Source organism: Triticum dicoccoides, chromosome 2B (genome assembly GCF_002162155.2).
Source record: "Triticum dicoccoides isolate Atlit2015 ecotype Zavitan chromosome 2B, WEW_v2.0, whole genome shotgun sequence".
In the NCBI taxonomy this organism is placed as follows: Eukaryota; Viridiplantae; Streptophyta; class Magnoliopsida; order Poales; family Poaceae; genus Triticum; species Triticum dicoccoides.
The window spans coordinates 104887665-104910240 of record NC_041383.1 but is presented as its reverse complement, the minus strand read 5'-3'; the positions used below and the strand labels follow the sequence as shown (position 1 = coordinate 104910240).

The following is a 22576-nucleotide window of genomic DNA, read 5'->3' as shown; positions in this document are numbered from 1 at the left end:
GTCAGAGTCTAATGTAGCGGACGTCCAACTCCCACAAACCACCCCTAGGTTTGGTTCCGATTTATGAGATTTCAGATATCAGGATCGGTTCAGAAAAATTTGATGACTGGCTTTGGAGGGTAAAAAATGTTTGGACTATCCAATCCAAATATTTAGGGGTGATTTAGTGATTCGCGTTGGAGTTGCCCTAAGGCCATTGTATCCCGCATTTCGTTCTAGTAGCAGGGTAAGGGCAACTCCAACGCCGTGCACCAAAACACCTGTAAATGTCTAGAACATGCCGTCGGGACACTTTAGGCCATCCAGCGCCATGTACCAAACGTCTGCGACACAGTCCAGGCGTCTGAAATCCCACAAACTGGAAGAAAAGCTGGGGGAGGTTTGTGGCGTTTGGACCTCCACCATGTAGGCCTTCAACACTCCAGCCCACACAGAAACCCCAAGCGGAGCCTCGATTTTATCACTCCATCCATCCACCCTTGCGTTGTACTCGTGTAGTCCAAGATCGTCGCCGCCACTTACCACCCATTCTGCCTCCAGGCCTTGCCGGACCTCTACCTCTCCACCCGGGCGCCAGCCCACTTTGCCTATGCCTCCCTTTGACCTTTGTCCGGCCGCCACCCAGATACCCTCCGCGTCCCTGCACATTACCGCCCATGGAGGACACCATGCCCGACAAGTGTTTGACCAAATACCATAGCCAATATTTTGAAGTTTTTGTTGTTTGATTTGAAGAAAACACGATGGATTCAAACATGGAGTACTTCTATGATGAGTTCATTGACACATCTTCGTGGGATGAGGAGGATGAATATGAGCACAAAATGGCGATGATGGTGGCAATTCTTGCTGACGCAGAACACGTGAAGGAGCTGTTGGAAATATGCCCTAGAGGCAATAATAAATAAGTTATTATTATATTTCCTTGTATAATCGTTTATTATCCATGCTATAATTGTATTGATAGGAAACTCAGATACATGACTGGATACATAGACAACACCATGTCCCTAGTAAGCCTCTAGTTGACTAGCTCGTTGATCAATAGATGGTTACGGTTTCCTGACCATGGACATTGGATGTCATTGATAACGGGATCACATCATTGGGAGAATGATGTGATGGACAAGACCCAATCCTAAGCCTAGCACAGAGATCGTGTAGTTCGTATGCTAAAGCTTTTATAATGTCAAGTATCTTTTCCTTAGACCATGAGATTGTGCAACTCCCGGATACCGTAGGAATGCTTTGGGTGTACCAAACGTCACAACGTAACTGGGTGGCTATAAAGGTGCACTACAGGTATCTCCGAAAGTATCTGTTGGGTTGGCACGAATCGAGACTGGGATTTGTCACTCCGTGTGACGGAGAGGTATCTCTGGGCCCACTCGGTAGGACATCATCATAATGTGCACAATGTGATCAAAGAGTTGATCGCGGGATGATGTGTTACGGAACGAGTAAAGAGACTTGCCGGTAACGAGATTGAACAAGGTATCGGTATGCCGACGATCGAATCTCGGGCAAGTATAATACCACTAGACAAAGGGAATTGTATATGGGATTGATTGAGTCCTTGACATCGTGGTTCATCCGATGAGATCATCGTGGAACATGTGGGAGCCAACATGGATATCCAGATCCCGCTGTTGGTTATTGACCGGAGAACGTCTCGGTCATGTCTGCATGGTTCCCGAACCCGTAGGGTCTACACACTTAAGGTTCGATGACGCTAGGGTTATAAAGGAAGTTTTTATGTGGTTACCAAATGTTGTTCGGGTTCCGGAAAAGTTCGGGTTTTTTCGGTATTGTACCGGGAAGCTTCCAGAAGGTTCCGGAGGATTCCGGAGGGGTCCAGAGGTCCGGAAATTGTTCCACCACGTCCAATACAACAACATGGGCTGTAGGGGGGCGCCCTAGCCTTAATGGGCCAGGGGCACCAGCCCCCCAAGGCCCATGCGCATGGGAAGGGGAAAACCCTAAGGGGGAGGGCCTCCACTTGACTTGGGAGGCACTCCTCCCCCCCTTGGCCGCCGCCCCCTCCTCAGATTGGATCTGAGGGGGCCGGCCCCCCTCTCCCTTGCCCCTATATATATGTGGGGGGTGGGAGGGCAGCCGCACCACAAGTTCTGGTGCAGCCCTCCCCCTCTCCCAAGTCCTCCTCCTCTCCCGCGGTGCTTGGCGAAGCCCTGCAGGATTGCCACGCTCCTCCATCACCACCATGTCGTTGTGCTGCTGCTGGATGGAGTCTTCCTCAACCTCTCCCTCTTTCCTTGCTGGATCAAGGCATGGGAGACGTCACCGGGCTGTACGTGTGTTGAACGCGGAGGTGCCGTCCGTTCGGCACTAGGATCTCCGGTGATTTGGATCACGACGAGTACGACTCCTTCAACCCCGTTCTCTTGAACGCTTCCGCTTAGCGATCTACAAGGGTATGTAGATGCACTCTCCTTCCCCTCGTTGCTGATTTCTCCATTGATAGATCTTGGTGACACGTAGGAAAATTTTGAATTTCTGCTACGTTCCCCAACAGTGGCATCATGAGCTAGGTCTATTGCGTAGATTCTTTGCACGAGTAGAACACAAAGTAGTTGTGGGTGTTGATTTTGTTCGATATGCTTACCGTTACTAGTCCAATCTTGTTTCGACGGTATTGTGGGATGAAGCGGTCCGGGCCGACCTTACACGTACACTTACGTGAGACAGGTTCCACCGACTAACATGCACTTGGTGCATAAGGTGGCTAGCGGGTGCCAGTCTCTCCCACTTTAGTCAGAACGGATTCGATGAAAAGGGTCCTTATGAAGGGTAAATAGCAATTGACATATCACGTTGTGGTTTTTGCGTAGGTGAGAAACGTTCTTGCTAGAAACCCATAGCAGCCACGTAAAACATGCAAACAACAATTAGAGGACGTCTAACTTGTTTTTGCAGGGTATGCTATGTGATGTGATATGGCCAAGAAGAATGTGATGAATGATACGTGATGTATGAGATTGATCATGTTCTTGTAATAGGAATCACGACTTGCATGTCGATGAGTATGACAACCGGCAGGAGCCATAGGAGTTGTCTTAATTTATTGTATGACCTGCGTGTCATTGAACAACACCATGTAATTACTTTACTTTATTGCTAACCGGTAGCCATAGTAGTAGAAGTAATAAGTTGGCGAGACAACTTCATGGAGACACGATGATGGAGATCATGATGATGGAGATTATGGTGTCATGCCCATGATGATGATGATCATGGAGCCCCGAAGATGGAGATCAAAAGGAGTAATATGATATTGGCCATATTATGTCACTATTTGATTGCATGTGATGTTTATCATGTTTATACATCTTATTTGCTTAGAATGGCGGTAGTAAATAAGATGATCCCTCATTAAAATTTCAAGAAAGTGTTCCCCCTAACTGTGCACCATTGCGAAAGTTCGTCGTTTCGAAGCACCACGTGATGATCGGGTGTGATAGATTCTTACGTTCACATACAACGGGTGTAAGCCAGATTTACACACGCGAAACACTTAGGTTAACTTGACGAGCCTAGCATGTACAGACATGGCCTCGGAACACAAGAGACCGAAAGGTCGAGCATGAGTCGTATGGAGGATACGATCAACATGAAGATGTTCACCGATGATGACTAGTCCGTCTCACGTGATGATCGGACACGGCCTAGTTGACTCGGATCATGTAATCACTTAGATGACTAGAGGGATGTCTATCTGAGTGGGAGTTCATAAGATGAACTTAATTATCCTGAACATAGTCAAAAGATCTTTGCAAATTATGTCGTAAGCTCGCGCTTTAGTTCCACTGTTTAGATATGTTCCTAGAGAAAATATAGATGAAAGTTGACAGTAGCGATTATGCGATCAGTAGAAAGCTTATGTCCTTAATGCATCGCTCAGTGTGCTGAACCCCAAACGTCGTTTGTGGATGTTGCGAACATCGGACATACATGTTTTGATAACTACGTGATAGTTCAGTTATATGGTTTAGAGTAGAGGCACCAAAGACGTTTTTCGAAATGTCGCGGAACATATGAGATGTTTCGAGGGCTGAAATTAGGATTTCAGGCTCGTGCCCATGTCAAGAGGTATGAGGCCTCCGACGAGTTTCTTAACCTGCAAACTAAGGGAGAAAAGCTCAATCGTTGAGCTTGTGCTCATATTGTCTAAGTGCAACAATCACTTGAATCGAGTGGGAGTTGATCTTCTAGATGAGATAGTGATGTTTCTCCAAAGTCATTGCCACCAAGCTGCTAGAGCTTCGTGATGAACTATAACATATCAGGGATAGATATGATGATCCTTGAGGTATTCGCAATGTTTGACACCGCGAAAGTAGAAATCAAGAAGGAGCATCAATTGTTGATGGTTGGTGAAACCACTAGTTTCAAAAAGGGGCAAGGGCAAGAAGGGATACTTCATGAAACAGCAAATCAGCTGCTGCTCTAATGAAGAAACCCAAGGTTGAACCCAAACCCGAGACTAAGTGCTTCTATAATAAGGGGAATAGCCACTGGAGCAGAATTACCCTAGATACTTGGTATATGAGAAGGCTGGCAAGGTCGATAGAAGTATATTGGATATACATTATGTTAATGTGTACTTTACTAGTACTCCTAGTAGCACTAGGGTATTAAGATACCGGTTCGGTTGCTAAGTGTTAGTAACTCGAAATAAAAGAGCCACGGAATAAACGGAGACTAGCTAAAGGTGAGCTGACGATATGTGTTGGAAGTGTTTCCAAGTTTGATGTGATCAAACATCGCACGCTCCCTCTACCATCAAGATTAGTATTAAACCTGAATAATTGTCATTTGGTGTTTGCGTTGAACATAGACATAATTGGATTATGTCTATCGCAATACGGTTATTCATTTAAGGAGAATAATGGTTACTCTATTTATTTGAATAATACCTTCAATGGTCTTGCACCTAAAGGAATGGTTTATTGAATCTCGATCGTAGTGATACACATTTTCATGCCAAAAGATATAAGATAGTAATGATAGTACCACCTACTTGTGGCACTGCCATGTAATTCATATTGGTATAAAACGCATGAAGAAGCTCCATGTTGATGGATCTTTGGACTCACTCGTTTTTGAAAAGTTTGAGACATGTGAACCATGTCTATTGGTGTATATGCATGAAGAAACTCCATGCAAATGGACCGTTTTGGACTCACTTGATTTTGAATCACTTGAGACATGCAAATCATACCACATGGGCAAGATGACTGGAAAAGTCTCGTTTTCAGTAAGATGGAACAAGAAAGCAATTTGTTGGAAGTAATACATTTTGATGTGTGCAGTCCAATGAGTGCTCAGGCACGCAGTGGATATCGTTATGTTCTTACTTCACGGATGATTTGAGTAGATACTGAGTATATTTACTTGATGAAACACAAGTCTGAATTATTGAATGGTTTAAGTAATTTCAGAGTGAAGTTGAAGATCATCGTGACAAGAGGATAAAATGTCTATGATATGATCATAGAGATGAGTATCTGAGTTACGAGCTTTGGCACGCAATTAAGACATTGTGGAAATTGTTTCACAATTAATACCGCCTGGAACACCATAGTGTGATGGTGTGTCCGAACATCATAGTTGCACCCTATTGGATATGGTGCGTACCATGATGTATCTTATCGAATTACCACTATCGTTCATGGGTTAGGTATTAGAGACAACCGCACTCACTTTATAGGGCACCACGTAATTCCGTTGAGACGACACCGTTTGAACTATGGTTTGAAGAAACCTAAGTTGTCGTTTCTTAAAAGTTTGGGGCTGCGACGCTTATGTGAAAAAGTTTCAGGTTGATAAGATCGAAACCAAAGCGGATAAAATGCATCTTCATAGGACACCCAAAACAGTTGGGTATACCTCCTAATTCATATCCGAAAGCAATAGGGATTGTTTCTTGAATCGGGTCCTTTCTCGAGGAAAAGTTTGTCTCGGAAAGTTGAGTGGGAGGATGGTGGAGACTTGATGAGGTTATTGAACCGTCACTTCAACTAGTGTGTAGCAGGGCACAGGAAGTTGTTCCTGTGGCGCCTACACCAATTGAAGTAGAAGCTTATGATAGTGATCATGAAACTTCGGATCAAGTCACTACCAAACCTCATATGTCGACAAGGATGCGTACTCTTCAGAGTGGTACATACTCTTGTCTTGAAGGTCATGTTGCTAGAAAATAATGAACCTACGAGCTATGGAGAAGCGATGGTGGGCCCAAATTCTGACAAATGGTTAGAAGCCATGAAATCCGAGATAGGATCCATGTATCAGAACAAAGCATGGACTTTGGTGAAGTTGCCCAATGATCGGCAAGCCATTGAGATAAATGGATCTTTAAGAAGAAGACGGACATGGACGGTAATGTCACCGTCCATGAAGCTCGACTTGTGGCGAAGAGTTTTTCACAAGTTCAAGGAGTTGACTACGATGAGATTTTCTCGTCCGTAGCGATGCTTAAGTCTGTCAGAATCATGTTAGCATTAGCTGCATTTATGAAATCTGGTAGATGGATGTCAAAACGAGTTTCCTTACCAGTTTTCATAAGGAAAGGTTGTATGTGATACAATCAGAAAGGTTTTGTCGATCCTAAGGATGATAAAAGGTATGCTAGCTCCAGCGATCCTTCCATGGACTGGAGTAAGCATCTCGGAGTTGGAATATGCACTTTGATAAGATGATCAAAGATTTTGGGTTTATACAAAGTTTATGAGAAACTTGTATTTCCAAAGAAGTGAGTGGGAGCACTATAGAATTTCTGATAAGTATATGTTGTAAACATATTGTTGATCAGAAATGATGTAGAATTTCTAGAAAGCATATAGGGTTATTTGAAAAGTGTTTTTCAATGGAAAACCTGGATTAGGCTACTTGAACAATAAGCATCAAGATCTATAAGATAGATCAAAATGCTTAATAATACTTTCAAATGAGCACATATCTTGACATGATCTTGAAGGTGCTCAAGATGAATCAGTCAAAGAAGGAGTTCTTGCCTGAGATGTAAGGTACGAAGTTAAGACTTAAAGCTCGACCACGGCAGAAAAGAGAGAAAGGACGAAGGTCGTCCCCTATGCTTTAGACATAGGCTCCACATTATGCTATGCTAAGTACCGCACCTGATGTGTGCCTTGCCACATGTCTGGCAAGAGGGTACAAAGGTGATCAAGGAGTGGATCACCAGATAGCGGTCAAAATTGTCCTTGGAGTAAATAAGGACATGTTTCTCGATTATGGAGGTGATAAAGAGTTTGGCGTATAGGGTTACATTGATGCAAGCTTTAACACCTATCCGAATGACTCTGAGTAGCAAACCGGATACGTATAGTGGAGCAACGATTTGGAATAGCTCCAAGTGGAGCGTGGAAGCATCATTTACAATATGACCTAGAGATTTGCAAAGTACATACGGATCTGAATGTTGCAGACCCGTTGACTAAAACTTCTCTCACAAGCAAAACATGATCAAACCCCGGAACTCATTGAGTCTTAATCACATGATGATGTGAACTAGTTTAATGACACTAGTAAACTCTTTGGATGTAGGTCACATGGCGATGTGACGTGTGAGTGTTAATCACATGACGATGTGAACTAGATTATTGACTCTAGTGCAAGTGGGAGACTGTTGGAAATATGCCCTAGAGGCAATAATAAATAAGTTATTATATATTTCCTTGTATAATCGTTTATTATCCATGCTATAATTGTATTGATAGGAAACTCAGATGCATGTGTGGATACATAGACAACACCATGTCCCTAGTAAGCCTCTAGTTGACTAGCTCGTTGATCAATAGATGGTTACGGTTTCTTGACCATGGACATTGGATATCATTGATAACGGGATCACATCATTGGGAGAATGATGTGATGGACAAGACCCAATCCTAAGCCTAGCACAGAGATCATGTAGTTCGTATGCTAAAGCTTTTCTAATGTCAAGTATCTTTTCCTTAGACCATGAGATTGTGCAACTCCCGGATACCGTAGGAATGCTTTGGGTGTACCAAACGTCACAACGTAACTGGGTGGCTATAAAGGTGCACTACAGGTATCTCCGAAAGTATCTGTTGGGTTGGCACGAATCGAGACTGGGATTTGTCACTCCGTGTGACGGAGAGGTATCTCTGGGCCCACTCGGTAGGACATCATCATAATGTGCACAATGTGATCAAAGAGTTGATCGCGGGATGATGTGTTACGGAACGAGTAAAGAGACTTGCCGGTAACGAGATTGAACAAGGTATTGGTATACCGACGATCGAATCTCGGGCAAGTATAATACCACTAGACAAAGGGAATTGTATACGGGATTGATTGAGTCCTTGACATCGTGGTTCATCCGATGAGATCATCGTGGAACATGTGGGAGCCAACATGGGTATCCAGATCCCGCTGTTGGTTATTGACTGGAGAACGTCTCGGTCATGTCTGCATGGTTCCCGAACCCGTAGGGTCTACACACTTAAGGTTTGATGACGCTAGGGTTATAAAGGAAGTTTTTATGTGGTTACCAAATGTTGTTCGGGTTCCGGAAAAGTTCGGGTTTTTTCGGTATTGTACCGGGAAGCTTCCAGAAGGTTCCGGAGGATTCCGGAGGTCCGGAAATTGTTCCACCACGTCCAATACAGCAGCATGGGCTGTAGGGGGGCGCCCTAGCCTTAATGGGCCAGGGGCACCAGCCCCCCCCCCCCAAGGCCCATGCGCATGGGAAGGGGAAAACCCTAAGGGGGAGGGCCTCCACTTGACTTGGGAGGCACTCCTCCCCCCCTTGGCCGCCGCCCCCTCCTCAGATTGGATTTGAGGGGGGCGGCCCCCCTCTCCCTTGCCCCTATATATATGTGGGGGGTGGGAGGGCAGCCGCACCACAAGTTCTGGTGCAGCCCTCCCCCTCTCCCAAGTCCTCCTCCTCTCCCGCGGTGCTTGGCGAAGCCCTGCAGGATTGCCACGCTCCTCCATCACCACCATGCCGTTGTGCTGCTGCTGGATGGAGTCTTCCTCAACCTCTCCCTCTCTCCTTGCTGGATCAAGGCATGGGAGACATCACCGGGTTGTACGTGTGTTGAACGCGGAGGTGCCGTCCGTTCGGTACTAGGATCTCCGGTGATTTGGATCACGACGAGTACGACTCCTTCAACCCCGTTCTCTTGAACGCTTCCGCTTAGCGATCTACAAGGGTATGTAGATGCACTCTCCTTCCCCTCGTTGCTGGTTTCTCCATTGATAGATCTTGGTGACACGTAGGAACATTTTGAATTTCTGCTACGTTCCCCAACAGGAGCATGACTCGGTTACAAGAGATCAGTTAAGAGACATCGAGTGTTGATCTAGAAAATAGCATGTGAGCTTTTGATGCTGATGGACAACTACTTTGTCCCTGATGCGCTACTCGATACCTATTCACACTGTCGTTTTCAGATGTAGTGAACTATGTCTGATCGCCTCTACAATGTTGTTCGGGGCCTATGATGACTACTTCATCTTGAAGAAGGGTGTTGTTGGAAACATTGGATTTTCTGGTTACCAGAAGTGCACGACTGCATTGAGGATGCTTGCCTATGGCACGACCGCAAATTCATGGGACGAGCACCTCTGAATGTCCGTAAGCGCATATCTCGGAGCCATGCCAGGTTAGCTACTACGGTGGTTGAGCTGTTTGGACATGAGTACTTGAGAGAACCGACTGCCGAAGACACCGCAAGGCTCATGGCACTATTGGAAGCAAGAAGGTGGTCGGGTACGCTCGGATCCCTAGATTGCATGCATTGACAACAAAAAGAATTGCCATGTATTCTACAAGGGCAATATCAAAGCCATTGTAAGAAGCCCACCATCATTCTTGAAGCAGTTGCATCACAATATCTCTAGATTTGACACTCTTTCTTTGGGATGCCCGGGTCTCACAATGACATCAACGTGCTGCATCGATCTCAATTGTTTGCAAGGTTGTGTGCGGGAGCAGCTCCCCCGTGCAACTATACCATCAATGGTCATGACTACAACGTGGGCTATTATCTATGTGATGGTATCTATCCTACGTGGCCGACCTTCGTTAAGATAATTTCTGATCCAATGGGTGAGAAAAAATCTCACTTTGTCCAAAGACAAGAATGAGCTAGAAAGGACGTCGAGAGAACATTTGAAGTTGCTCCAAGCCTGTTTTTGCGGTTACTCTGATGCAGAGAAGTTGTGGGAGTTTATGCCAACTTGGTGATCAAGCATAACATGATTGTGGAGGACGAGGGTGATGAAGTTCGCCATGGTCTGGAATTTGAGCACATGAGTGATCCTATCCAACTTACAGAGCAAAATCTGACGCCGTTTGAGGATTTTATCCAAATGCATCAACATATTCACCATCGAGCAACTCATAAGCAGTTTTAAAATGATCCGATTGAGCATTTGTGGGCGCTTCGAGGGGAGAACTAAAAAATGTCTTCGAATAAGTTGAGTTCAAATTTGAACTATTTTATTAAAAAACTTCATGTTTGAACTACAATATTTATATTTGAATTATTATTTCACTGGAATATTTGCACAACATGATTATTTACGGATGATTTTATTTACTTTTAGTTATTTGAGTGCTCCGGATATAAAAAGAACACAAAGGCGGACATTTAGTGACATGGACTCCCATCCACTGTGCCGGGTTGGATGACCGTCATGCTACCTACTGTCCGTGGACACGCCGGACGTGCTCGTAGACATTTTATTTTTGTGTGAGGTGTCCGTAGACATTGTCCGTAGACATGATAACCTACGGATCTGAACCCTGTTTTATCAGTTCCATTGTTTCAGTGAAGTTGGAGGCAATGTTCCTTATTTCGAAAATAAAATAAAATTGTCTTGCATAAATTTTGGTATCTACTGTATTTATCTTCAATTTCATACTCTTCTACGCTCTTCATGCGCCGGCTTGCCATCTTTTGACCGTACCAATTCCACTTCACTTCCACTCAGCAGTAGTTGAGAAATAATCACGCATTTTCCGTGCGCGTCCCACCTACCAGAGGCAGGCAGATCTCCTCCTCCCGCGCCAGGGATTCCCCTTTGTCGGTCACCGACGGTGCCCGCTCTCTGCCGCCCCGGCCCCACCCGCCCCGGCTCGCCTTTCTTCCACCTCCCGCCCCGCTGGCCGACGATAATTTCTCAATCGGAATAAACAAAAACGCGGAGATCCCTCGCTAATGGCTAATTAATCAAGCCCTCATGGAAACCGACAGCGGAACCAACACACCGCTGGTCTGGTGGCCCGTCCTTTTCACCCCCCCTCACCTCCGGTAGTTAAGCGCCCCGCGTCACCACCACTACTAGTAGCAGCGGCACTCCCGCTGCCATCCCCACTGCCCCCCAGAACCCCCCTCCGCGCTCCGCACATTGGGTGGGAGGAGCTGCTCCAGCTCGGTTGTCGGTGCCGGGTGGATCGCCATGGACGGCGACGCGGACGCCCTGGTGAGTCCCCGGCGGATCCTTTCCAAGAACCTCGCCTTGCATTTCCCGGGCCGGATCTGCGGTCTGTGGATGTAAAGCCTCGATCTTGACCGCGTCTCGTTGTTGCCGTGTGCAGAAGTCCGGGAGGCACGGGGCCGGGGACGTGTGCCAGATCTGCGCCGACGGCCTGGGCACCACGGTGGACGGCGAGGTCTTCACCGCCTGCGACGTCTGCCGCTTCCCGGTCTGCCGCCCCTGCTACGAGCACGAGCGCAAGGAGGGCACCCAGGCCTGCCTCCAGTGCAAGACCAAGTACAAGCGCCACAGAGGTAACGCCCACCATCCAGTCCCCCACCGACGGATCTCTCTCTCTCTCTCTCTCTCTCTCTCCGCCTGCAATTCGGGGTACAATTGAGCTGAGCGCACCCGACAAGTTTATGCTACGAGTAGTTAACAACAGCCAAAATGGGGATCCCCTTTTGTAGATCTTGCTACTACATCATTCTTGTCGTGAGCTAGTAATGAAGGCCGGACGGTTCCCTTTAGTAGATCTTACACCATTCTTAGAATTTGTTTGTCTGGGTGAATTGTAGCTTTGGAGAACTAGTATATGAAGCCCAATTTTGGACCTACCTCCTAGTCATTGACTGCAATTTAGTGTTGAAACATTTTGCCAAGTCTATGCTGAGCTGTGTGTGGCTTCTTCAGGGAGCCCTCCGATCCGCGGGGAGGAAGGCGATGACACCGATGCCGATGATGGCAGTGACTTCAACTACCCTGCATCTGGCACTGAGGACCAGAAGCAGAAGATTGCTGATAGGATGCGCAGCTGGCGCATGAACACCGGGGGTAGTGGCAATGTTGGCCACCCCAAGTATGACAGCGGCGAGATCGGCCTCTCCAAGTATGACAGTGGAGAGATCCCTAGGGGATACGTCCCTTCAGTCACCAACAGCCAGGTTGGTGCTAAAGAGTTCTATTTAATATAGGTTTTGATGAGAATATCCTGGGTATGCGCTATTGCTCAGTTTGTTGAATTGGATTTTGCTTGCTTGCAGATGTCAGGAGAAATCCCTGGAGCTTCCCCTGATCATCATATGATGTCCCCTACAGGGAACATCAGCAGACGTGCTCCCTTTCCCTATGTGAATCATTCACGTATGTTTGTTTCTTGACATGATCTCTCGTGTTCCATTTTGCAACACTCACTTGAGATGTGAATATAACGGTTATTGTTTCGTGCTCCTTGTCAGCAAATCCGTCAAGGGAGTTCTCTGGCAGTATTGGGAATGTTGCCTGGAAAGAGAGAGTTGATGGCTGGAAAATGAAGCAGGACAAGGGTGCGATTCCCATGACTAATGGGACAAGTATTGCTCCCTCTGAAGGTCGGGCAGCTACTGACATCGATGCATCTACTGAATACAACATGGAAGACGCTTTACTGTGAGTTCCAACACTCTCCTCTTCACATTCATATCTTACAGCAGTATCTGCTGTTTGTCAGTACAAAACCTGATTGAAGTTATGAGTTAGGAGATTGCCTTTATACTTGCACAGTTACTGCTAAGCCTTTCTTTTTTGTGAATATTGGCCATGTTCTTTTCATTATAATGTTCTAGCCTATTGTCTTGCAGCATTAATTTTATTCGATCTAAATTACAGGAATGATGAAACTCGCCAGCCTCTATCTAGAAAAGTCCCCATTGCTTCATCCAAAATAAATCCCTACAGAATGGTCATTGTTCTGCGGTTGGTTGTTCTAAGCATCTTCCTGCACTACCGTCTCACAAATCCTGTGCGTAATGCATACCCACTGTGGCTTTTATCTGTTATATGTGAGATTTGGTTTGCTTTATCCTGGATACTGGATCAGTTCCCGAAGTGGTTTCCAATCAACCGGGAGACCTACCTTGATAGACTGGCTTTAAGGTGATCTTCTTAACAGTTTCTTCTGTACTTAGTTGAAGCAGACTTTGTTTATTAACTATTCCTGATGTTGCTACCATTTCATTTCTGTTAACAGGTATGACCGAGAAGGTGAACCGTCTCAGTTGGCTGCTGTTGACATATTTGTCAGTACAGTCGACCCCTTGAAGGAGCCACCTATCGTCACTGCCAACACTGTGCTATCCATTCTTGCTGTTGATTATCCCGTGGACAAGGTCTCTTGCTATGTATCTGATGACGGAGCTTCAATGCTGACTTTTGACGCATTGGCTGAGACTTCAGAGTTTGCTAGGAAATGGGTACCATTTGTGAAGAAGTATGACATTGAACCCAGAGCTCCTGAGTTTTACTTTTGCCAGAAAATTGATTACCTGAAAGATAAAGTCCAGCCTTCATTTGTTAAAGACCGCCGGGCCATGAAGGTGTGTTTGCTTTGTGAACATATAGGTATTGATTTCACATTTTCTGATCCTATGCTAACGTGTCTCACAAAAAACTGTTGTAGAGAGAATATGAAGAATTTAAAATTAGGATAAATGCCCTAGTTTCTAAGGCATTGAAAGTCCCCGAGGAAGGATGGATCATGCAAGATGGCACACCATGGCCAGGAAACAATACCAGGGATCATCCTGGAATGATTCAGGTTAGCGTATTTCCAATGTAGACTACTATTACTGAATTGAAAGCTAGACATACCTGGTTATCTAGCTATTTTTTTGTATTCTACTATTTAGAAAGTTCATTGCTTGGCTAACCCCTCTTTCTGACCATTCTCAGGTTTTCCTTGGTCACAGTGGTGGCCTTGATACCGAGGGTAATGAGCTCCCCCGTTTAGTTTATGTGTCTCGTGAAAAGCGTCCAGGATTCCAGCACCACAAGAAGGCTGGTGCCATGAATGCCCTTGTGAGTAGTTAATACTCTTACGGAAGTTAAATTGTCTAATTAATTCCATTTGATGGTTCTAATGCCAGATCAATTTTTTCCACAGGTTCGTGTCTCAGCTGTCCTTACTAACGGACAATACATGTTGAATCTTGATTGTGATCACTACATCAACAACAGCAAGGCTGTCCGAGAAGCTATGTGCTTCCTAATGGATCCAAACCTAGGTCCGCAAGTCTGTTATGTGCAGTTCCCACAAAGGTTTGATGGAATTGATAGGAATGATCGATATGCAAACAGGAACACTGTCTTTTTTGATGTAAGTCCGCAGTTCTCTCCTGAATTCACTGGTTTCATCAAGTAATCAATAGCGTAACATGTGATGCTCCTTTGGATACTTAATAAGTGATGCTAAGATTCTAAGATTGGTCGATGGACTGGTTTTAAAATTTCTAACCATGTCCAATTATTTTTGGGCTTGCTGCAGATTAACTTGAGGGGCCTTGACGGCATTCAAGGACCAGTTTATGTGGGAACTGGTTGTGTTTTCAACAGAACGGCTATCTATGGTTATGAGCCCCCAATTAAGGCGAAGAAGCCAGGTTTCTTGGCATCACTATGTGGGGGCAAGAAGAAGACAAGCAAGTCAAAGAAAAGGAGCTCAGATAAGAAAAAGTCGAACAAGCATGTGGACAGTTCTGTTCCAGTATTCAATCTCGAAGACATAGAGGAGGGTGTTGAAGGTACCATCTTTATTTTCTTGCATCTTCCACCGCCCAATTCCTTATACTGTTTTGTTATCTGCAGCAGTTATTATTGTACATCTCTGGAGTTTTAACCAACATGTAAGAGTATTGACATGTCGGTCAACATGTGGCAGGTGCTGGGTTTGATGATGAGAAATCAGTTCTCATGTCTCAAATGAGCTTAGAGAAGAGATTTGGCCAGTCAGCAGCATTTGTTGCCTCCACTCTGATGGAATATGGTGGTGTTCCTCAGTCCTCCACTCCAGAATCTCTTTTGAAAGAAGCTATCCATGTCATAAGTTGTGGCTATGAGGACAAGTCTGAATGGGGAACTGAGGTAACATAACAATCATTCCAATAATGTTCATTCATATTTTCTATTACACAAAATTTGTGCAAAACAGTAAAATAGAAGTGAGGTACCAGTATGCAAAATTGTGGATGCAACTAGTGTTTTTGTATCTTTGCTCTGGAGAAACAAAATTATGTTAGTACTATTTTGCACAAGTTCATAATACACTTTATACTGGCTATTTTTGTTACGAATTGCAAATGATATGTCTCAGTTGTCATGAGTAAGGCCAGTTCCTGGTTAACTGTAACGAGGTTGTTCTGATTGCAGATTGGTTGGATCTATGGATCTGTCACAGAAGATATTCTCACTGGATTCAAGATGCACGCAAGAGGCTGGCGTTCAGTCTATTGCATGCCGAAGCGCCCAGCTTTCAAGGGATCTGCCCCCATCAATCTTTCAGATCGTCTGAACCAAGTTCTGCGGTGGGCTCTCGGTTCTGTTGAAATTCTTTTCAGCCGGCATTGCCCCTTATGGTATGGGTATGGAGGGCGCCTCAAGTTCCTGGAGAGATTCGCTTACATCAACACCACCATTTACCCACTAACCTCTCTCCCGCTTCTAGTCTATTGTATATTGCCTGCTATCTGTCTGCTCACTGGAAAGTTCATCATGCCAGAGGTAAACATTGGTTGCGTACATCTTTTATTCATTCAGTTGAAAGAGGTTGCAGCAATAAAACTGACCATATTCATTTCTTGGAATGCAGATTAGCAACTTGGCCAGTATCTGGTTCATTGCGCTCTTCCTTTCAATTTTCGCCACTGGTATCCTTGAGATGAGGTGGAGTGGTGTTGGCATTGACGAGTGGTGGAGGAATGAACAGTTCTGGGTCATTGGAGGTATCTCTGCCCATCTGTTTGCCGTCTTTCAGGGTCTTCTGAAGGTGCTTGCCGGTATCGACACCAACTTCACAGTCACCTCAAAGGCTAATGACGAAGAAGGCGACTTTGCTGAGCTCTACATGTTCAAGTGGACGACGCTTCTCATCCCTCCGACGACCATTTTGATCATTAACATGGTCGGTGTCGTTGCTGGTACCTCCTACGCCATCAACAGTGGTTACCAATCATGGGGGCCGCTCTTTGGGAAGCTCTTCTTTGCCTTCTGGGTGATTGTTCACTTATACCCATTCCTCAAGGGTCTTATGGGCAGGCAAAACCGCACACCGACGATTGTCATCGTCTGGGCTGTCCTCCTCGCTTCTATCTTCTCCTTGCTGTGGGTTCGTGTTGATCCATTCACTACCCGTCTCGCTGGCCCAAATATCCAAACCTGTGGCATCAACTGCTAGGAAAGTGGGAGTTTGTAGAGACAGAAAATATAACAGTGATCGAGCGACCACCCGTGGAGCCAGAGAATATTTATGTTGGGGTTGCGAATTACTACGTTTGAGAAAGTTGTCAAAATTGAGAAAACACATTTGTAAATAGATGTAATAGACCATCTACCGTTTTCATGAGGTTAAGATCCTTTTTTTTGGAACAAAGGAATCTCATTGGATTGTAAACCTATAGGAATTTTCCTATGAGGCACTTTGTATCGTAGGAATGGACCTATGAATTCTTGTATTTATTATTTATATAAATTATTCCTGCCCTTCACATTTTGGATGAGTTTCTATACATGAGGTCGAACCTCATGGTGATATTTCTTTGGGAAGTCCAAGAGTTTTTCTTTCCCTTCCCCTCTCTCCATGTAAGAAACCATTTTGTGCAAAATTGTTGTAGTGCATCCAAGCAACAACTTTGTGAAATTCCCACAGTTTCCGTTTATGTAGAAATTGGCAACACAAGACACTGAATTCATGTATTTCTTTTACCTATTCCTATGTTTTTGGTTTTTGCATTCCAGACGGCATACCGAGTTTAACCATAGTGAAATGACCAATTTTTATTGCTTAGTTTATTTTCACTCTCTGTAGAAGTTGTCGATCATTAGGTACTCAAATATCTTGTTTGGATTTAGAAGCCATTAGTGCCCCATACCTTCCAAAATATATATTGGGTTCGTTAGGATAAGCATTTGACCAACAATTGCTATGCCAACATATATTTCCTGTGGCATAAAATTAGTGTCATTGTATTCGTATCCCAAAGTATTTATTGTCTCCATGATTTTGTATCACAAAATTTACATATTGATGTTGGCTCTACTTATGTACAAAGAAACATATGCACAAAGGGCATCTCCATTGCATAGGGGTTTAAGAATTAAAAATATCAGAACTGTGCTTAGAAGACGCTAGGATTTTTTCTCTGGGTGAGTGAAACGGCTGAGATTCTGATCCTTAGCGCCCCATTTTAGATGATCTAAGGGCCCCAATTTCAGCTTTATACCTCCAAATTATGATGCTTCTTTTTGTGTTTCTTTAAATTATATACATCTTATTCTCGAGTTGTAGATGTCACCCAAACTTTTCCAAAGTATGTTCTCGATGAAGAGAAAAGCTTTTCTATTTTTAGTCCTTCGACTAATCAAGAAGTGCGGGTTTTGTTCTTCAACTTCAAAACTAGACAAGTTTCGTCCCTTGATTCAGTCGGAGCGGTTTCCGGCCTTAGATGATCGATGATGACCCTCAGCTGCACCGGAGTAGAGCAAGGCCTTTGCACGACTCGGCCTCTTGCACCTCCTACCCACAGCCAGTCTCACCCGCTCTTGATTCTATGGTTTCTTGCACGCAATCCATTCTCACGCGACATTATAGATGAAACAAACGTGAAGCTCCTCCTCCGTCATTGCCAGCTAAATTGAGCCCCATCTTCCCCAACTCTAGCGAACTTGACCCCTATCTTCTCCAACTCCGGCCAAAGGGAGAGATGTTGCAGGCTCGCCACACTCTGTTGTGGGCATAACCCCGTTAGCTCTTCTTTGTGTGCGGTGGTTGTAGCAGATGGACAACGATGACGTCGGTGGGAGCCTGCCAGAGTACTCGTTGGAGAAGAAGTTGCTGCCGGCAGATGTCATATCAAACGGGGCAGAGGGCAGACAAGGCTTGTTTCCATCTAATAAGAGGTGTCACCCTACCTTAGAGACATGCTCCTCCAAAGTTTCAATATCAGCTCCTTATTACTAAACCATCTAAACACCAAAATCGTGGTGAATACCAATACAAAATTCAGATTCGATCCTACAAATTAAGCAATATACTATGTTTTTATACTTTAAATGGCTCAAAGAGATTTATGGAGGTCCTTTGAATAAAAGAGGAACCTCAAGGTAATGGTTTGAAATTCGAAAGGTTTGATAAATCAAAGGAGGAGGCTCCACGTGGAAATGGGATAATGAGATTTTATTGATCATGGGCCGTGCGCACCTGACCTGACAGCACCGGGCCCACCAAGCCCGATCCCCACCCTCCCTCCCTCATCCCAAGAGCCACGGGGCTCCTCTCCTCTCCTAATCGCCACCCGATCCCCACGATCTCCTCCTTTCTCGGCGCCTTCTCAGTGCCGACCCTTCGCCATGGCCGCGGCCGCCACCATCTCCGCCACGCCCCTCGGCCCCCTCCCCTCCTCCCGGCATGCCTTCGCTAGCCCCAAAATGCTGCGCTCGCTCCCCTTCCTCCGGCGCCGCCTGCCCTCCCTGGCGGCCGCCGCGGTCAAGCAGGACGCGGCGGTCTGGAACGCGGCCCCCGTAGCCTCCATCGGCGCGGCCAGCGCCGACGGCTCGCTCTTCCACCTGCGCGTCGACCTCTCCGACGCCGCCGACCTCGCCTCCTCCTTCACCGCGCCGGGGCAGTACCTCCTGGTCCGCGTCCCCGGGGAGGACGACCTCAAGCCCGCCTTCATGGCCATCGCGTCGCCGCCGGGGGGAGGCGCCTTCGAGTTCCTCGTCAAGGCCGTGCCCGGCGCCACCGCGGAGAAGCTCTGCGGCCTCCGCGGCGGGGACGTGGTGGAGCTCGGCGCGGTCATGGGCAAGGGGTTCCCGATCGAGAGGGTGACCCCGGCGGACGCCGCGGAGACGCTGCTCCTCTTTGCCACCGGGACCGGGATTAGCCCGATCCGCTCGCTCATCGAGTTCGGCTTCGCGGCCAAGCAGAGAGCTGATGTGAGGCTCTACTATGGCGCCAGGAATCTGGAAACAATGGCGTATCAGGAGAGATTTGCAGAGTGGGAGTCAACTGGGCTCAAGATAGTGCCGGTCCTGTCACGGCCAGATGATAGCTGGAAAGGTGAAAAGGGGTATGTTCAGCGCGCGTTCTTGGAAGCCAAGAACATTGCCAATCCTACTTCCACTGGGGCTGTGCTATGCGGGCAAAGCCAAATGATCGAGGAGGTCACCTCGGCCCTTACAGCAGATGGTGTATCACAGGATAAAATCTTGAAGAACTTCTAGAACACAGACCTCCTGAATGTAACTCATGCTTCTTTGGTTGGGTCGTACTGTGCCTTCCTGTTTGTATTAGAATTTCTGTAATTTGATTCATCGATACTTCTCAACACAAGATACGAGTAGATATACATGTTATCAGAGTTTGCTTTGCTCCATTTCAGCTGGTGCTACGACTGGGAGATGATAAGATCTAACCTTCAAGGGGCTGCATACTTTTATAGCTCGCATTGTTTTTCCTACATTGCCTCTTAGTTATTCTGTAGATGGTTTTTGTTACTCTGGTAATACCAGTTTCTTTTACATAGAACGTATTTTCTCCCTTGACAAAGCATAAATAGCTTGCTAGCTTTTCCATGATGCATCTGTATGTTACCTGAAAATATTTTCATCGATCTTGCATAGTTTGTTTGTATGTATTATTTTTCTTACATATGTATGAGACACACACATTTATGTCTCATAGTTTAGCTCCATGTGATTTCTGACCATGTACTTGCTGTTTGTTAGTGTTCCAATATTGCTTCTCTTTGTACTGCAGTTTATTTTGGAAGTTAGTATAGCTCCATCAGGAAGAATTTAGCATGGCTAGGCATGTACAGCATCATAACTATTTTCAACACAACGGATGATAGATATACATGTTATCAGAATGCTTTCGTTCCAATTCGGCTGTGTTCTGCTTCTGCCCCCAGGAGATGATAAGATTTGACCTTCCAGGTGCTGCACAATTTCATAGCTCGCATTGTTTTTTTCATTGTGTCATAGAGTAGTTTATTCCATAGATGGTATTTGTTACTCTGATGATATCAGTTTATTTTCCACTGAACATTTTTTTTCCTTAGACAAGCCATAGATAAATCGCTAGCTTTTCCATGATTTATATTTATGACACCTGAAAATCCGTTCATCCATCTTGTATAATTTATTATTGTACATATTGTTTTGCTTGCATAAACAGGATACATTTATGTCTCATAGGCTCCATGTGATTTCTGACCACGGATTTATGTTTACTAGTGTTCCAGTATTGTTTCTCTTTGTACTGCAATTTATTTTCTTGAATAAGTACAGCTGCATTAGGAAGAATTGAGCATATGGCAAGGCATGTACAGCTTATGAACATGCACTTATAATATTTATTTAATTAGTCTCCAGGTTGCCAGTGTTGCTTAAAATGACATGGGTTCGTTCACTAATCAAGTTACAGTAGCAAATATCTCAGATAGTGGTTCTGCACTTCTGCTGGTATCATGGCTTTACCTGAAGATTCCCATATTAGAGCAAACACAGAAGGAAATGCTATGGCAATCTGTTCCAGTTCAAACTTTCTGAAGCAACAATGACGCCAAATGCAGAAGAAACTGGGAAAAACAAGGATGTACTGACCGTTGAAAGGTGATTGTGTAATGAGATAAATTTCAAGAATCACCTCCATATAATATCAGTCAGAACAAATATGTAATCATGTCTGAATTTGACATACAAGTGTTTGCCTTTTACAAGCTGGTGTGATCCAAGTAAAACCAAAATGATACCTACTTTATGGATACAATTAATTTTTGCTCTTATAACATAATGCACATCATGGACTCCATCCATATTCAGTTTTTTTTTTTCTAAATAAGATGATGGAGGCTCTTCCTGATTCTATTGCATGAATTGAAACTAAGCGTAGTGTCAAGCTGTTTGTCAAACCAATCCATATTCTGTTTTATGGTTGCTTTCGTTTCTCCTAAATATGTTTTTTTTTGTGTGAACTTTTCTCCTAAATATGGTTGTATTAATTGGTATCCTGCATATTGTCTAGCTAATGTTTTTTCAGTGGAGTGTAGAGAATGGGTTAGTTCAGTGTCTGACAATAGAGACAACCTTGTTTGGTGGCTTCAGATAACTGAAGATTAGATTGTAAGGCTGTTGGTTGGCCAAGCGCTTGCACCATTTGAAAGTAGCTTACCTACACTGTATGTATTTTTAGTACTTTATCTTGATGTGTTGTTTTTTCTTTTCTAAAACACAGTGCAATTGCTTTGAGCCTATGACCAGTAGTTTCATTGGACTTTGTTTTCTTCCTTTGAGAATCAATTTGAAGAGGAGTTGTCAATGCAGCAGCACGAAATACTTTGAGAGCATCATGCAAAATGGGATCAACAATGTCTATGAAACGTCCCACGATGTAGTTTTGTAGTGCTACTACTTCTGTTTACTACTCCGTCTGTCCCATAATATAAGAGTGTTTTTGACACTAGTGCTCTTATATTATGAGACGGAGGGAGTACAAGCATGAAAGCTTCGCAATAATCTCTGACCAGGCAAGTGTCAGCGGTACCTATCTAGTTTAGTTTATGACAATCTTGACAAGAGATTTTGCCCCTCACCATATTAAAGAGTTGCCCTTTTTGGTTGGTTGCTCAGCAGTACCTTTAGGCCTTGTTCGGTTAATCCTCATCACGAGGGGATTGGAGAGGATTGGAGGGGTTTGATGTGGATTTTGACTTGCTGGGGATTTAATCCCTGCCAATCTGCTCCAAACCCCTTGAAACCCTGTGGAACCGAACAAGGCCTTAAGGTTTGCCAATAATATCTGTACTTTTGAGACATTTTGAAGTATTATCTGATTATATATAATATGCACACTCGTGCATATTCGAGAAAAAGTATTATCTGATTGTTGTGTTCATGAAGTTTCATGGATGAATCAATACCAGGTGAAGAGGCATTGTATCTGCTGTCTAAAAAAGGCTACTGAATTTTGGCTCTGAAGATCTCATAGTTTTCTTTTTCAGAAAATTTTAAAGCTAAGTTGAAAGTTTAAAAATATCCAAAAAAAAAGAAAGATCAT

At 44.8% G+C, this 22576-nt stretch overlaps 2 protein-coding genes across 2 annotated transcripts; both read left to right on the top strand.

Annotated features, from left to right (window-relative positions):
* Window positions 1-11322: 11322 nt before the first annotated feature.
* Window positions 11323-17011, top strand: LOC119362375 (probable cellulose synthase A catalytic subunit 8 [UDP-forming]). Its single transcript, XM_037627580.1, has 14 exons — window positions 11323-11496; window positions 11612-11804; window positions 12184-12434; window positions 12534-12633; window positions 12729-12918; window positions 13138-13404; window positions 13499-13844; window positions 13928-14065; window positions 14200-14325; window positions 14411-14623; window positions 14792-15047; window positions 15185-15387; window positions 15673-16023; window positions 16112-17011. Exons 1-14 carry the CDS (start codon window positions 11473-11475, stop codon window positions 16694-16696), a joined length of 3243 nt encoding a protein of 1080 aa, XP_037483477.1. The 5' UTR covers window positions 11323-11472; the 3' UTR covers window positions 16697-17011.
* A 1794-nt stretch (window positions 17012-18805) lies between these two features.
* LOC119362374 (fruit protein pKIWI502-like) lies at window positions 18806-19906 on the top strand. The gene has a single exon (XM_037627579.1). The coding sequence runs from the start codon at window positions 18868-18870 to the stop codon at window positions 19738-19740; it is 873 nt and encodes a 290-aa protein (XP_037483476.1). The 5' UTR covers window positions 18806-18867; the 3' UTR covers window positions 19741-19906.
* Window positions 19907-22576: the final 2670 nt, after the last annotated feature.